This window comes from Phoenix dactylifera, chromosome 8 (assembly GCF_051530095.1).
Source record: "Phoenix dactylifera cultivar Ajwa chromosome 8, Ajwa_hap1_PhDact_Kaust_v1.1, whole genome shotgun sequence".
In the NCBI taxonomy this organism is placed as follows: Eukaryota; Viridiplantae; Streptophyta; class Magnoliopsida; order Arecales; family Arecaceae; genus Phoenix; species Phoenix dactylifera.
In genome coordinates, this window is record NC_143197.1 from 27,587,358 (window position 1) to 27,602,758 (window position 15,401).

The 15,401-nt window shown below is 42.0% G+C and overlaps 1 protein-coding gene across 1 annotated transcript; it reads left to right on the forward strand.

Moving 5' to 3' along the window:
- The first annotated feature begins 412 nt into the window (after window positions 1-412).
- LOC103717880 (putative serine/threonine-protein kinase PBL8) lies at window positions 413-10,827 on the forward strand. Its single transcript, XM_008806430.6, has 6 exons — window positions 413-909; window positions 1,839-2,173; window positions 3,575-3,710; window positions 9,431-9,567; window positions 9,692-9,815; window positions 10,081-10,827. Exons 1-6 carry the CDS (start codon window positions 855-857, stop codon window positions 10,536-10,538), a joined length of 1,245 nt encoding a protein of 414 aa, XP_008804652.3. The 5' UTR covers window positions 413-854; the 3' UTR covers window positions 10,539-10,827.
- Window positions 10,828-15,401: the final 4,574 nt, after the last annotated feature.

Below are 15,401 nucleotides of genomic sequence, written 5' to 3' on the forward strand. Positions count from 1 at the left end.
AAATTCCCTTCACACCCTCTAAACCCAACTCGAGTATCCCAACGATTGGCTGCGCTCAACTTCTTTTTGCACCCTCAACTGCTCAGCTTACAAAACTGAGATAAGATGTAGATCTCAGTGGTAGAATCCAACCCGAATCCAACGGTTGACAGCCTCAGTCTTCAGCTTCTATTTTTGTCGGGTGGTGGGCCCACCACGCCATTGCAATAATCTCATGAAATGCCTTTGAGAAGACAATATAAAAAAAAGTTATTTTCACAGTCTTATCATATAAAATTATATAAAACACAAAAAATACTAATTATGTAAAATAAAAACATAAAATAAAATATAATATTCTTCAACAAAATCTAATATAATTGTTTAATGCTTAAAAAAATAGCTTTTGTTATTGTTTTTTTAGAAATACAGTGTACGGCTAGTTTGGTAAATGGGATACCTTCCTCCCTCCCTAGCGCTCCTCCCCTCCTTTACCCACACGGCCACACCCCCCCGCTCCACCACCCCACCTGTCCCTCGTGGTCACGCTCGCAGGGGAATTCCTTCGCCCTTAATTAATTACGCTCCGGAAGGGAATCTTTTGGGAGGTGGTGGTGAATGTGCTCGCCGTCGTGGCTGTGCTGCTCCTACTCCTCGTGCGGTCAAAAAATTTATACTTTTTAGAGAGTGGGAGAGCGAGACAGAGGAAAGGAAAAAACGTCACCTTTAACCCCTTTCCTTCAAGTTGAAGTCTCAATTTCTCCTCTCTCTTTTCTCTCTTATGTGGGCTTTGGGAGCCATATGAGACTTGGAATCGAGAGGGGGGATTGGTTGGTGTAGAGCGGAGGAGCGAAGAATGAGAGAGGTCGTGAAGGATGGGCAACTGCGGAACCCGGGAGGAGAATGCCGTCGTCGCTGCTCACGCCCAAGGTATCCAAACCTCTAAACCCCCCCTTTCTCTCCCACCAAGTTCCCATCTTTGGGATTCCACCCCCCCCTCTCTCTCTCTTTTTCCCCCTCTCAGCCTGCTCTTATTCCGCTCCCTTTTTTTTTTGGCCATTGTTGATTTGTTTCCATTGATTTGTTTGGGAACTGAATTTTATCGTCATTGGATTACTAGAAAGTTCGGTTTTTTGGGTGGGATCGGACTTCATGCTGGTTCCTGAGGATTTTGTATGTCCTGATGTTTGTTTTTTTTTGCCCCTCTTTTATATTGCTGCATTCTGGGTTCTGTTATTATTTTAGTTTTATCTTTGTTTCGTTGTTCCTTCAAGGTGAAGGAGCGGTCCTTTATTTTTCTTCTTTGGATATTACCTTTTTTTTTTCATACTAAAGGGATGACCTTGATTTTGCTAGCTCGTCAAATTTGGAATTTTCTTCTTTAATTTAGCTTAAATTCGTTGGGGAGTTCGGACCTTTTTCTTCGAGTTACTTTTTGAATCGAAGGATCACACCGACAGGGAGTTGTTGGAATCTGATTTTCATGAAGGCGACTTTTTTTTTGTCTTGCAAAATTTGTCATTTTCATGCAGCTGTCTTCAGATCTTTATTTTTTAGTTTTTCAATGACTATATTCCATTTTGGTTGAGTAACAGAAGGTCGAGTTGTTTTGCTATTTCTCAGTCTTCGACTTATTTTACTATAAATACTTTACTACATTGGATCGATAGTTTGGTTGGTTTTACATCATCCTTGTTCTCTCCCTTGACCATTTGAAGTTCTAATTCCGCATGCTTTTATGTGCAGTGATTAAATTTCTTCTAGCTTAATCATTCGTAAATTGTGTTTCTTCCTAAAGATTGTTCCCATGTTGTCTGTGCTTCCTTATTAACCTGTCTTCTATGCTTTCTCACTTTCAGTTCAGCAGCTCCAGATGTTCCAACTTCCTGCTAAGAATGCACTTCCTGAGAAGAAGCACCACCGCTCTTTCTCGGACATGAGCGAACCTTCAACCCCTCGAAACGTCGAAGATGCAAGGAATATTGCAATATACACCAATGTGATTGCCTTCACTTTGTTTGAGCTTGAGACAATCACAAAGAGCTTCCGTCCAGACTACGTTCTTGGTGAAGGAGGATTTGGGACTGTCTACAAGGGATACATAGATGAGAATGTGAGGGTCGGTCTCAAATCCCTTCCTGTTGCCGTCAAGGTCCTCAATAAAGATGGTCATCAAGGGCATAGAGAATGGCTTGTAAGTGGGCTTTCTCATCATCTTATGTTTATCCTTTATGCTCTGGTAAAGTCTCTAGAGGCTCTATAATTCATCTGGGTTTGACATGTTATCACATGGGTGCTCGATAAGTTACTCGTACATCTATTTGACTTGCTCCCATGAGCCGACTTCCTCCATCTCCCCATCTAATGTGCACGCATGATCGTGCTTGTGACTGAAGTCATTGAGCAAGGAAAAAGATGCCTCTCTTCATTGATGATGAGTACTCGAGCCTTTGATTAATTCCTGTTGCTTGAACATAGGATATAATCTAGATTTCAGTGCAAAGGTTTTGAATTATTTGCTTGCCAACATGAAGATACTGTTTATCAAAACAAAAAAAAAGACAGATGCTGCAGTTTTTCAGATGCCATAAGATATACATGTTTGAAATTTTTGAGTGCACATAAATATTGTTAAACAACCAATAGATATGTATGGGAAGCTAAAATTGGCTAGATGTCCCCTCCAATGTGTACTGTTCTTATTGGTTATTGCGTCCATGGAAATCCTGCCCATTATTCCTTCCTGCTGGCCCTTTTTTTCTTCTGACAAACAGGAGAAAATGTGGCTTTGGCCACTGCTTGGACATGAGGTATAGGACCGCTAGTAGCCGGGGTGGTGCCAGGTGTGACGTACTCACACTTGGAACTCGAGCCAGAGCCCAGAGGGGTAGCTGAGCCGGGCCCATGGGTGGGGAAAGCATGAGTAAAACCGGTCGGGGTGCCCAACACACGGCCATTTCTGCCCGCATCGAACATTCTCCTGGTGGGGCGGGGGCCTAGTGGGGGCTGCTATGCGGGGGTGGGCTTGTCCCTTCCTCCCCCCTACCCCTTTTCGTTAAAGCAAAAAAAAAAAAAGAAAAAAAAAGGAGAAAATGTGAACCAGTAATTATTGGTCTGAAAAGATATGCATGCATTGGCTTTCTGTATGCTTGTTTAGTATAAATCTCTACCAGATAAGTATATGTATTTACCGATACGGATGGAATATGTACGGTATGATAGGTACTAGCAAACTAGGTACTCTTACGAGAGATTATTCTTGCTTCTACAATGCAGAGCCACCCCAATGTCATAGCTCGAGTAGCCTTCCATATTTCTTATCAGATATTCCTTAACTTTTTATCACTTTCATTCCTTGAACATAACCTCACTTTCTGTTAAGGGCATTAAAGTACGAAGCCCAGCAAATGGACTCTGTAAACATTTGAATCATGACATCCAGTTAAGTTTTTACAATTTCCTGGCCACATCAAAGAGGTGTCCCTGGTTTGAACAAGCAACATAATAGGGTTAATGCTAATATTAAGATAGTTAGCTCTGTTATTTGGCAGTTTGAAATGTTTCTTGAGTTTGACTCTTATCCTTGTTTTACCAGACAGAGGTTAATTTCTTAGGACAGCTCAGGCATCCTAATCTAGTGAAGTTGATTGGATATTGCTGCGAGCATGATCACAGGCTGCTTGTCTATGAGTTTATGTTCCGGGGGAGCCTTGAGAATCACTTATTTCGAAGTACATAACTCTGCATTCTCTTTTTTAGAGAAGTTTTTATTCTTGTTGCTTGATAAACTTATATATGCGGTTGTTTCTTCCAGATCTTTTTGAATCCTCTGCTGCTTCTTCATGATGTCTCCATGACTTTCAGTTCAATTGTAAGGTTGACATATGCATGCATGAAAAAAGAAAAGGGTGTAGTTTTCTTGGAAGATTAAACTTTTAAAGAACTAGTTCCTTGCAGATAGTTGTGAGTTGTGACACTCTAAATTTATATCACATTTTACAACACTTGTCCATAATCCTTAAACTGTGCACATAGGTTTCATTTGGAAACTACCTTGTGATAAGAGAGGATACTGCAAATGATTGATAATCCTTTATCTGTCTGCACAGGCTTCTTTTGGAAACTACCCTGTGACAACAAAGGATACTGCAAATTATCCATAATCCTTTTAACTATCTATATAGGTTTCATTTGGAAATTACCTTGTGACAAGAGTGGATACTGCAAAAACAAAAGGGGAAAGTTATGAAAACTGAATGTGGAAGTTATTCTAAGTTTACCTCTAGTATAGAGACAAACACGAATTTGTAATGAACTCTTTAACCAGATAGGTTAATTCACCTGCATTGTTGAATAATATCTGTGCTTTGACTCATTATTGTATACATGATTTGTGCTTTATCATTATGTTGGAAGGTGCTCTTCTTGTTTATTTATGAATGACCCATTGGGGCTTGCTGTTGACTTTGCCTTAAGATTATTAACTTTATTAGGTAGCTTTCTTAGTGACATTAGAGGATTAAAATGAGACCTGATCTCCTCATGAAACTATCTAAGATGGCCTTTTGTATAGCACTGCCTTTGTCTTTCTTCAAATCATGAAAAATATTATTTAATATTAACCACTAAATGAAATAAAAAGTTTCACTGTAGGCTTTAATCCCTTTTCTTTGAGGGTTCATATGGTGAATCCTATTGATTTAGCCCTTTCTCCTCAATTACTACAATTCAATTTCTGTTACCTCCATAAAGGAACAGGAAAAAGTAAATAAGAAAACTGATGTGGGTTTTATTGCTAATTGATCTAGACCAAGGTTCGCCATCTCGTTATTGGATCCTGTATCGGTACCATCCTACTACAGTGTCGGTATGATCGATACGGGGGTCAGTTCGGCATACCGAGTGTTGGTATGCCCCCTATACCATAAACCGATTCGATATGGTCGGTATATGGTACTTACTGGTATGACAAATCTTGATTTAGACCATTCTATTTTGGATGGTGGTATACTTGTGAATATGTTAACTTTCTTGCAAATTCCAAAGTCTAGGATCTGACACTATCAATTATGGGTGTATATGGCAATGGTGCCATATATACCGAGCATTAACCAGACAATGAAGTTGGCCAGTATATAAAATGGTGTAACAGCAGAAAACTTCTATAAGGCGATGAAGAACAAGCTAATAAGGAGCAAAGCCTAAAATTCAAATCAAACTATAAGAATAATGTGACAAGTAAGGTGATCTTGAAATTTATTGAGAGACCAGACTAAGCTATAAAGTCAGGAAGGTAAAGGGGGTGCCCAAAATGATGTCAACTATGGGATGAAAAGATTCTATAAAGGAGCTCGCTGAAGTGGAATAGACAAACATATATGCAAGAAGAAATGATGTTAATAACATGCACAGGAATACCTAGTCAACTTAGGGCCTTTTTGGATGTTGGTCTTCTAGTGGAGCATCACCTTTGAAATTATGATAGAAATGCGGTGAACGAAGGTGATTAGGGAGGCTAGAGGAGTAACTAATTCCTACATTTCATGGATTAGATAAATCACCTCATAGACATGATTAGTTATCCCAAAGAAACAAGGGTTACTTAGCCCCAAACTCGTTTGGAGTTACCATGGCAGCCCCAAACTCGTTTTGGCATAGTTCTAGTCGTGTTTTCTAAAAAAGAAAGGTCCTGTTGGAAGACATCCAAACAGGCCCTTAAAGATGCTAAAAGAAGAATAAAACCTCTTAGTAGGTTAGAATTACAAGAAATGGACTTACCATGTGAATGGGTTTAGAAAGAGTTCTAAGGCTGCACAAGAACTAGGCATGTAGAAAGTGACCAAGAGGGACCAAGTGATGTAGTAATTGGTGAGTTCATTGGAGCCTACTGTGATTTAAATGGACATATCCTAAAAGAATCAAAGAGTATCAAGCCCTATTTGGATGCATAGGAAAATTCTAGCCAATCAAAAGACGCTAGTAATGGAGTGGTGCATCAAGTGAATATTCCACAACATTTTTACTCTAGAGTTCTAAACTATTTGGACGCGACCTAAACAAAATTGTAAGAAAAATTTTCTATCAGTTCAATTATCATTCCCCATCATATTCCCCCATTCTAGCTAGCCCTGATCCTCAAACCGCACTCCATTACCATTACCACAACCGTCTTGTCTCTCTCTCTCTCGCCCCATGTTTTCAAGTATTATCTAGTAGTGATGGTTAAGACGGTGATGGTGAATGTGATGTCGTTGATGGTAAAGATGGTGTATTTGGTGGTGGCAGTGGTGATGGTGGTAAGGTGGTGATGGTTGCTGAATTGGTGATGGTGATGATTTAGTGATGGTTATTGGTGAAGGCGGGGGTAATGGTGGTGGATTTTGCGATGGTGGTGATGGTGGCAGTGGTGGTAGTGATGGTGATGTTGATGTTGATGGTGATGTTGATGTTGATGGTGATGTTGAAGGTGGTGATGCAGGGGGTGGAATGGAGGTTGGGGTTGGGTTGGTTAGAGTGGGAGAGGGGATTTGGGGTTTCAACCAAGGTACGCTGCCCTGCACGGATGAGTTGGCCCGCACCCGTGCGGGCGTGCTGCCCTGCGCGCGGGGGAACCGCGCGTGGGGTGATTCCCAGTGCGGGGAGTCGCGCCCGCGCGTCGTGGAATCGCGCCGCATGTTTCCGGGCCACGCGTTCTGCACCACAACGTGCGCGCTGTGGTTTGAAATCTACAGTGCGTGCGCTGCAATTAAAAAAAAATCGGTATCCGGTTCGCACCGGTACGCCTGCGTGCCGGTTGGTACCAGCCCGAAAATGGCTGGAATCGGTAACCACGCTGTCTGGATACCGGTTCTGGGCCGGACCGGTCTGTACCGGGCCGAACCGGCCGGTATGGACTGGTTTGGCAGACCATGGTTTCAATCATGTTGGGGGCAGCGGCAATAGCTGGCTGACTAGAGTTGGGGTGGTGTGGTGGGGATTGGAAATAATTAAGATAGTAGTGGTGCTTGGGTTCCACCAAAGTTGGAAAGGGACGTGGGTGTTAGCGACAATTTTGTAGTGGTGATGTTTGGGAACTGTTGGAGTCATGAAGGGAAGTGGGATGTCAACAATGATGGGGCAGTAGTGTTGGTTGGGGCTGACCGTGGTGGGTCGCCATTGTCATCTCAATTGGACATGGGTCACCATTGCAATTCCTGTTGTTTTCATCATTCTTGACCATTCCATATTCATCGGTGCTGGTTGTTCCTATTGCCATTGATGGTGGATGTTTGATTGCCTTCAACTGATTGACAAGAGAGGAAGGGAATAAGGGGATTGGATATTAGAGTCCAATGGGGAAGGGGGAAGCTCCTGGTAATCAGTGGATGAAATTCTAGAGCTACTTGTGGATGTTAGAAGCATGCTGTAATTACAGAGTTTTGGGGCTATACTCCATGCTTTTTTACACTCCAAAATCTTTATCCAAACACTTTGGAATTTCTACTACAAAGTCTCAATATTCTCTATCTTAGCCTAATATGTTGTAATTTTTGGTTATCCAAACAAGCCCTCAACAAATAGGACTAAAAGTAGGCCTTTTCTAACAATAAAGAGATGGAAGATCATACAGGGGCCTGGTATGATATTCTTTGCCGACAAGGGCAAATATTCAAGGCCAATCAGTTTGAGAGAGCTCAAGAAGGTAAAATCTGCTACAAGATGAGCACAATGACAGGATAATTGTTGAAAAGCCAAAATAAGATGCTTAAAGAGCCAGATAATCTCAAACAAACAGGTTATAAGCCACTGAAACACTAATTGAGGCAATAAAAAGTTGTCGAACACTTGAAGATGTGTTAACAAATTGTTTTTTATACATATTATGAAATTTTTTTTTAAATGGAGCTGCTTTTCAGCAAGTTGTGTGGAGAGTATATAACCTAATGAATCTTTTAGATGATGAAGAGGGTCAGACTTTTAACTCCCATGGCATGTTGGGCTGTAATAATGAAATTCAAGATCAGATACTATTTTCCCCATGAATCTGCATATGGTAGTGTGGTTGCTTTAGTGACTATATATGTGTGCGCTTGCCTGTGTGTGCGTGTTGAAGAGGGTCAAACTTTTGACTCTCATGGCATGTTGAGTTGTAATAATGAAATTTATGATAAGATACTATGGTACTATAATTGTCATATTCATTCCAAATTCTCCACAAATCTTCCTATAGCAGTCTCGTTGCTTTAGTGACTATGGGTGTGTGAGAGACTGTTGATGTAGGCAAAAGGTGAAAGTCAAGGGGTTTGCATATGTTGTAAGAGGAGTAGGCTGTTTATTGGTCAATGAATAGAACTTATAGAAGTAATAAGCTCAAAAACAAATGACTTCTAGCCTGCCATTTAAGGATGAAGACTATTAACTTAAGTATCTATTTTTCCCTATTCTTCCAAACAGGAAGATGATTTATCTTGACATTAACAAATTTAAGCTTTGAGTGAGATAACAAAGGAATGAGCCAAATGAGTGTGCAGATCCTATAGGATTTGATATGGTAGATGCTAAAATTGCTATTTCTTAGTTAGTTGGACTACTTTTTGGTTAGAAAGTTCGGGGTAAAAAGTTAACCTGGTGCAATTGATCCATTTTCTTTTATGGGCAGTTCATAATTGGGAACACTGAAAGAAATATTTTAGCATGCTATAGAGTCAAGGGACCCATACAAAGAAAAATATGGCCTTCCATGCTGTGCAAATTCTGTGCACCAAGCAAAGGCAATGAGTTAAAATAAATTAAAAAACAAAGAAAATAATCTAAGGTGGATAGCCTGTTTTATATCTCTAAATTTCCTTACAAAACATTCCATAGGTAACTTATTAATCTTGGCTATGATGGGAATGTTTGTTACCAGTGCATTTCTTTCCTTCTGGTTCTGTTTAACAGTGTATTCTCTTTGTCCAATCCAGCATGCCATCTTCATTCATTTTTCACGATCGATCATAACTTCTTGCACATGGTTTCATGAAAACTTCTATTTAGTCATTGTACTCTGGATCAAGGTTCACCATCTCGGTACCGAACCCTATACCGGTGCCACACTAACACAATGCCGGTACGGTACAGTACAGAATTTTTTTGGTATACTGAGTATGTCATCTGTACCGGGTACCAGTACCGAATTGGTACGGTACGGTACGTCCCGTACCATCCGGTTCGGGTCAGCATGGTGTTCTGAATTCTTTGTTTATTTTTCTTGCAACCCGAATTATGTAATAGTAGATCACTAGATTGATTTGCATTGTTACATTGCCAACTACATTTTTGATAATTAATATCAGATTTTGACTACAAGAAGTTCACCTGCTTTCTTCTTTGGTCTGTCTTCTGTACAATAAACTATATTAAATCATGGTCTTTCATTATTCTCATGAAAAATTGTTCTCTGAACCTGGCTTGTCTTGCTTGATGCATCCAGAGACAGCTGCTCCATTATCTTGGGCAACAAGAATGTCAATTGCTCTTGGTGCTGCTCAAGGGCTAGCTTTCCTTCACAATGCGGAAAGGCCTGTCATTTACCGAGATTTTAAGACATCAAATATTTTGTTGGACTCTGTTAAGTGGCAGTCTATTTTGTTGCTCTTAGTTTCTTTATCATTTATATGTTTTACATGTATCACTCAAAATAATAAACCCTTTTGACATGGTTTGCTGCTGCTTCTCCTGCATGTCTTCACAGGATTATACAGCGAAGCTTTCTGATTTTGGCCTTGCAAAAGCTGGACCACAGGGTGATGACACCCATGTGTCAACACGGGTAATGGGAACCTATGGATATGCTGCTCCTGAATATGTAATGACTGGTATTGCCTCTTCACAACTTGGATTTTTTCCCCCATATGGCCTTTTATTTGTTCTCAGGATATAATTTGGAGATTCCTTTGATTATTAATCTTGTATGATGATCATGAGATCTTCTTGAGCAACATGATAAGTAGAATCTATCAAACCTATGTGCCTTCTTCAGTTTCTCCCTTCATTTTTCAAATGGAATATACCATCGATTCATTTGCTTCTCGAATTAATTGCTCTGAGTTCATTTTGAATCATACTTGATTCTATGAGCAGGTCACTTGACAGCTAGGAGTGATGTCTACAGCTTTGGGGTTGTCCTTCTCGAGCTCTTAACAGGACAGCGGTCTGTGGACAAGACCCGTCCCTGCAAGGAGCATAGCTTGGTTGACTGGGCTCGCCCCAAGCTTAATGACAAGAGAAAGATGCTGCAGATCATTGACCCCAGGTTGGAGGGTCAGTATTCAGTGCGAGCTGCCCAGAAGGCCTGTAGCCTGGCATATTACTGCTTGAGCCAAAACCCAAAAGCAAGGCCCCTTATGAGTGATGTTGTGGAGACTCTTGAGCCCCTTCAGAGCAGCAGCGGGAGCAAGGTTTCAGGTCATGCCCCAGTGAGCGATGGCCTTCCTGACTATCGGATGCACCGCAGGATCACGGGGAATGGTGTTGGATGTAGAGCAAGTCCTAGCCCAAAATGTTCCCCCAGTCCTGTGGCAGCATGCAGGGTGAGGTGAGTCCTATATTTTCCTCTCTGGAATAGGTTCACTTATTGTATATTGACAATCTGGTTGCGCTGTTTGTGTGGGTTTTTGCTTCTCTGCTATTCTTGTGATGTAAATGTGATCCACCCACTGTTGCTGTTTGTAAGGTCTTTTATTTTCACTACCCGTCTTTATGTATCTCAACTGAGGCAACCCTTACCAAATGGGCTGGGGTTTCATTTTACTAATGGAAGCTAGTTGAACTGAAAAAAACTGATCTTAAATCTATAAGGAAATAAAATTTGGAAGTCTTTATGCAGTACGCTATGGATAATGCATTTGAGTAGTTTCTTACTTGTAGGGGCATGTTAAAATCAGGATGTGGAGAAAGACTGGTAAAAACTCACTGTCCACTGCACAGTTAGCTTCCATCTTTATAAGATCTTCACCTTTTCAAACTGCTGAAAATGGCAGTTTTGGCTATCCCATCTATAGCAAACCGCAGGCAGGACTTGACTGACTTCTCAAAGGCAACAATGTTAATGCTGTTTCATCACTTATCCCTTTCCTTTCCATCCCATTTACTTCCATTATATGTATATTTTTTAGCATGGACTGCATTGCCTAACATGTCCTTAATAGCACCTTCCTCATTTCTAAACTTGATGCGTGTTTCTGGATTTTGAAATCAGGCATACTAAATGCCATGAATCTTTTGGTCTTCCGAGTAGTTTTTTTCCCCCACTCTTCTAGCTAAACTTCTGTTAGCTTATTTGAGTGTAAAACTACAATTTGCAAAATGTCGAATGCTTTTACCAAAGTACTCATAATTTCTGCGATTGTTATCCCTGGCTAGCTTGCATGTTTAAAGGTCAGGGAACATGTACTTCATCTCGGCAATTGCTGTATACTTAATTAGCTCTGGACACGGCTAATATATCTCGAAGTAGAGATGGTCCGGGATGTTCCAATCTCGCTGCATGGCTATGAAGTTCTCTTCTGGTGCACCGGGCGTGGAGGCTCTTGCAGCTAATTTGGGTTGGGCTCTGTGTAGGGGTGGCAATCGGGTCGGGTCGGACATAAACGGGTCGGGTCAGATGTTAAACGGGTCAGAAAAGTATAAATCTGAACCCGACCTGTTTATTAAACGGGTCGGAAAGTACAAACCCGAACCCGACCTGTTTATTAAACAGGTAACCCGGCCCGACCCGTTTAACCTGTTTAATAAACAGATCGATTAAACATTTAAACAGGTCGGGTTTCCTTCTCTGACCCGTTTAACCAAATAGAGAGAGAGAGAGAGAGAGAGAGAGAGAGAGAGATGGGAGGCCATGAGGGTGGGTTGGTCATCCTGTCATCGATCTCGGCCGCCGGTGGGGTTGCTTCTGGCGAGAGAGAGATAGAGAGAGGTGGGGGTTCGACGGAGAGGTGGGACTGTGGTCTGTGGGAGGGTTCGACGGAGAGAGAGAGAGAGGTGGTACTGTGGTCTGTGCCTCTGTGGGAGGGTTCGACGGAGAGACTGTGGTCTGTGCCTCTGTGGGAGGGTTCGACGAGAGAGAGAGAGGTGGGATTGTGGGAGGGTTCGACGGAGAGAGAGAGAGGTGCCTGCTTCGATCGATAGGCCACCCCTACTCAGGGCTTGAGGTTGAGGGGGATGGAGTGATAGACTGGTGGTGGTGGCGCCGGAGGAGGGTTTGGTGGTAGGGTTTATGGGGTGGGGGGAGGATAGAGGGAGTGAGGCATACCGATTGAGAGGGCGCCTCTGAAATCAGCGGCGACGAGGTCGGGGACGGCGATCCTTGGATCTTAGCGGAGAGGGTGAGGCCGAGATCGATGACAGCGGAGATGGAAAGATCGAGTTCGGCAAAGCAGTGATTCGAGAGCAAGGTCCGCCGCCGCCGCCACCGCCGCTGGAGCCATGGCCTTCTTTCCCATCTCTTCCTCTCTCCACTCCCTTGACGTGCGGTCCCTGATCTTCCGAGGATCTGAGCAAGGCGGCGACTCTGTGAGGGTCTTGAGGGAAGACGGGAGGGAAGACGGCGGACAAGAGAGGAAGAGGGAATCCTGAATTGGTGAAATCCCTATTCCCTGAATCCCTGATCGAGTGATCAATTCGTGCCCTCGCGAGCTCGCGGTGAAATCGAGCCGAGGGCCATGCGGGCCCATGCGGGCGTGCGGCAGAAAGTTGGGCCACCCTGAGCCTTTGTCTCCTGGCCCTTATCTACCAGCCCAACAGATTATACGGGTTATACGGGTTAAACGGGTCAGACGTCTAAAACCCGTATCCGACCCAATTAATAAATAGGTTAAACGGGTCAACCTGTTTATGACCCGAACCTGTTTAGGCCAAACCCAAACCTGTTTATGGCGGGTCGAACACGGGTCGGGTTGGCGGGTCGGATCATATTTTGCCACCCCTAGCTCTGTGCCAAGAAATTCTGAGGCCATGCCTTGCGTATTCGAAGAAGTCTTTATGGTCTCTCTTTCGTAGGTTCACAAATGACGCGTGGCACGCATGAATTAACGAGCAAACAAACAAAATAGACCCTTAACTAGACGCTAAATATGTAATACTTGGTAGCCACACAGGACATTTAATCGCCACCAAAGACTATGACAAGATATACTCATCATATTTTTCTCCCTCTTTTGATAAGGAATATAATGATTGTCGTTGATACGAAGTAGCTTGCTTCTGCTCCCACTCACCAAGAATAAAACAGAAGAGAATTAAATCACTGGATTTCAGCTGCGCATTGGTTTTGATAGTTTTGGCAGATTACAAGCTTCTTTTGCCACATATGGAGGGCCACTTTATCTTTTCCCGAACAAAATCAGTGTTCAACAAGAATACAAGAGCTATCCAGGGAAAAAAACGGTGACGACAAGATAAGTGGCTACCCATAGAGTCCTGTGGGCTACTCGTACACAAAACCAACATGAGGCCACCGGAATCTTATCCACCGTCTATGGTGGAGCTGCCACAAGATTTCCGAGTGCAAAGCTATTTCCGTATGTGGGGGAAGCATCGTCACTTTCTTGATCAACCTCTAACAGAAAAAAGTTTGAAATGCTTCTGAAATGGATAGTTAGAAAAGAGATTCCTTATTGCATGGACAGCTGCATGACTTTCGTGTCATTAAATATTCTCTCGCGGTGCGCACTATCCGAGCCACATTGAGTACCACGAAGAACAGAGGCTGATAGGAACAGCCAAGGGAGTGAAATGGATGTCTTGGTAAAAAGTTTTGTTACATTTGTACCACAATTTTCGCTTTGCACTGGCGAGGAATATTGATCTCCAGGTTCTCTCAACATGAAAGCTTATAGGATCGTTTTCAAATTTGAATGGCATGGCTTCTTATCTGCCCAGTAAATCATCAAAGAAATAGACTAACTTGTTAAAAATGACAGTGATGTCAACCTGCCCTTCTCCTATTTAACCCTTGTCTTTCATTAACTTTGATGGATACTGACCTTGCAACCCCATCATTTGTAAGTCGTCGGCCCGTTGGCAAGAGAACGTAAGATCTAGCAGAGTTACTGCGCTGGCCTTTAGCGGCCTCCTCGGTGGGTGCTCGTCATTCTGGGCTTCTGCGTGCGTCTTTGGATTTTTATGCTGGAGCCACAAGGTTTTCTTCATGGTATCAACATGAGTTTCGAAAGGGCTGTGAAACATTTATTTATCCATTATCCAGCTCCTTGCTTGATCAGTTTTTTTATTCCATTTTTATATGAAAGTTATTTTTTTTGTCATTACACACACACACACACACATATATTATATTATATTATTTCAAATATTAGTTTATGTTATCTTTTTGAGAAAAACTCTACAGTTTATGTTTGTTGGTGACAGTGGGCGGACAACGATGGATCCTCCTTCAATTAATTGCCCATTTCTTACTCAAAGTGCGTGCGCAAATTATCCATGTAGTGGTTTCCATGTGTCACCGGACTCTAGAAGCCATTCTGCAAAGAGAGACACTGGGGAGCTGGTTTTTCCCTGGTGGGGTTTGGTGTGGAAAAGTTTCCGAGTTCTTTTGTCGCACGCCAGTCCGTCATAGCAAATTACGGGAAAGCACTTGAGAGGTTTGAGTTCGATCAAAGTAATAAAGCAAAATACTTGCGAGTGGCTTGTATTGAAGTATCTTGCCCATCCAGGGTCCTCTTGCAGTATATCCTTTGGAGAAATCTTAAGCTTGTTGGCTTTAATTACAAAGAGAAACAAGAATAAGAAAAGACTAATTTCGACAAAGGATAGATAGGGCGTTCCTTCCTATTCTCAGAGAAACAATGGGTACTAGAAATGCCACTGCACCTGTTATTGAGCATTCAGCACCTGATAATATATTAACCCCCTAACCAAGAACACAAAATATCAGATAGCTTTGCCTAGTACTTTTTCTTTTTAAAGATTTTTTTTAAGGACAGATTTATGGTTATCAGAGGGGAGTAGAGATACAAGGTTCCCAAATACATAATACATAAATTGTCCATGCAAAACCTAGCTTTTATAATACCTAAATCATGTTAGATCATGACCAAATACGTTACCTACACTGAATTGCACCCACACTGCATCAAATCATGCATGAAACTGGGTTAGACCAGCATGGTGCGATATATTGGCCATCTTAATAGGTGGCTGATATGAGATGAACCGAAATCCTAATTTATATTGAGTCGGAATGAAAGAGTACAGACACAAAGAGCAGATATATTCCTAGATTTTTATCTTTACAAAAACAGGATATTCAAATACCGATCAATATAATTAAATCAACATTAACTTCTCTTTTAAATTAAAGCATTGGTTCTGAAATGTATTTTGCAATATACTAATTCATCTTCTCTGAGATTGTAAAGCGGGATGGTTGGTTGATTGATTTCCAA

What these genes read in the sequence shown, in the direction of transcription:
- LOC103717880 (XM_008806430.6), top strand. Translation starts at nt 855, where the DNA reads ATGGGCAACTGCGGAACCCGGGAGGAGAATGCCGTCGTCGCTGCTCAC. An exon ending in CGTCGCTGCTCACGCCCAAG is followed by an intron (nt 910 to 1,838) that starts GTATCCAAACCT and finishes TCTCACTTTCAG; the next exon opens with TTCAGCAGCTCCAGATGTTC. An exon ending in CAAATATTTTGTTGGACTCT is followed by an intron (nt 9,568 to 9,691) that starts GTTAAGTGGCAG and finishes ATGTCTTCACAG; the next exon opens with GATTATACAGCGAAGCTTTC.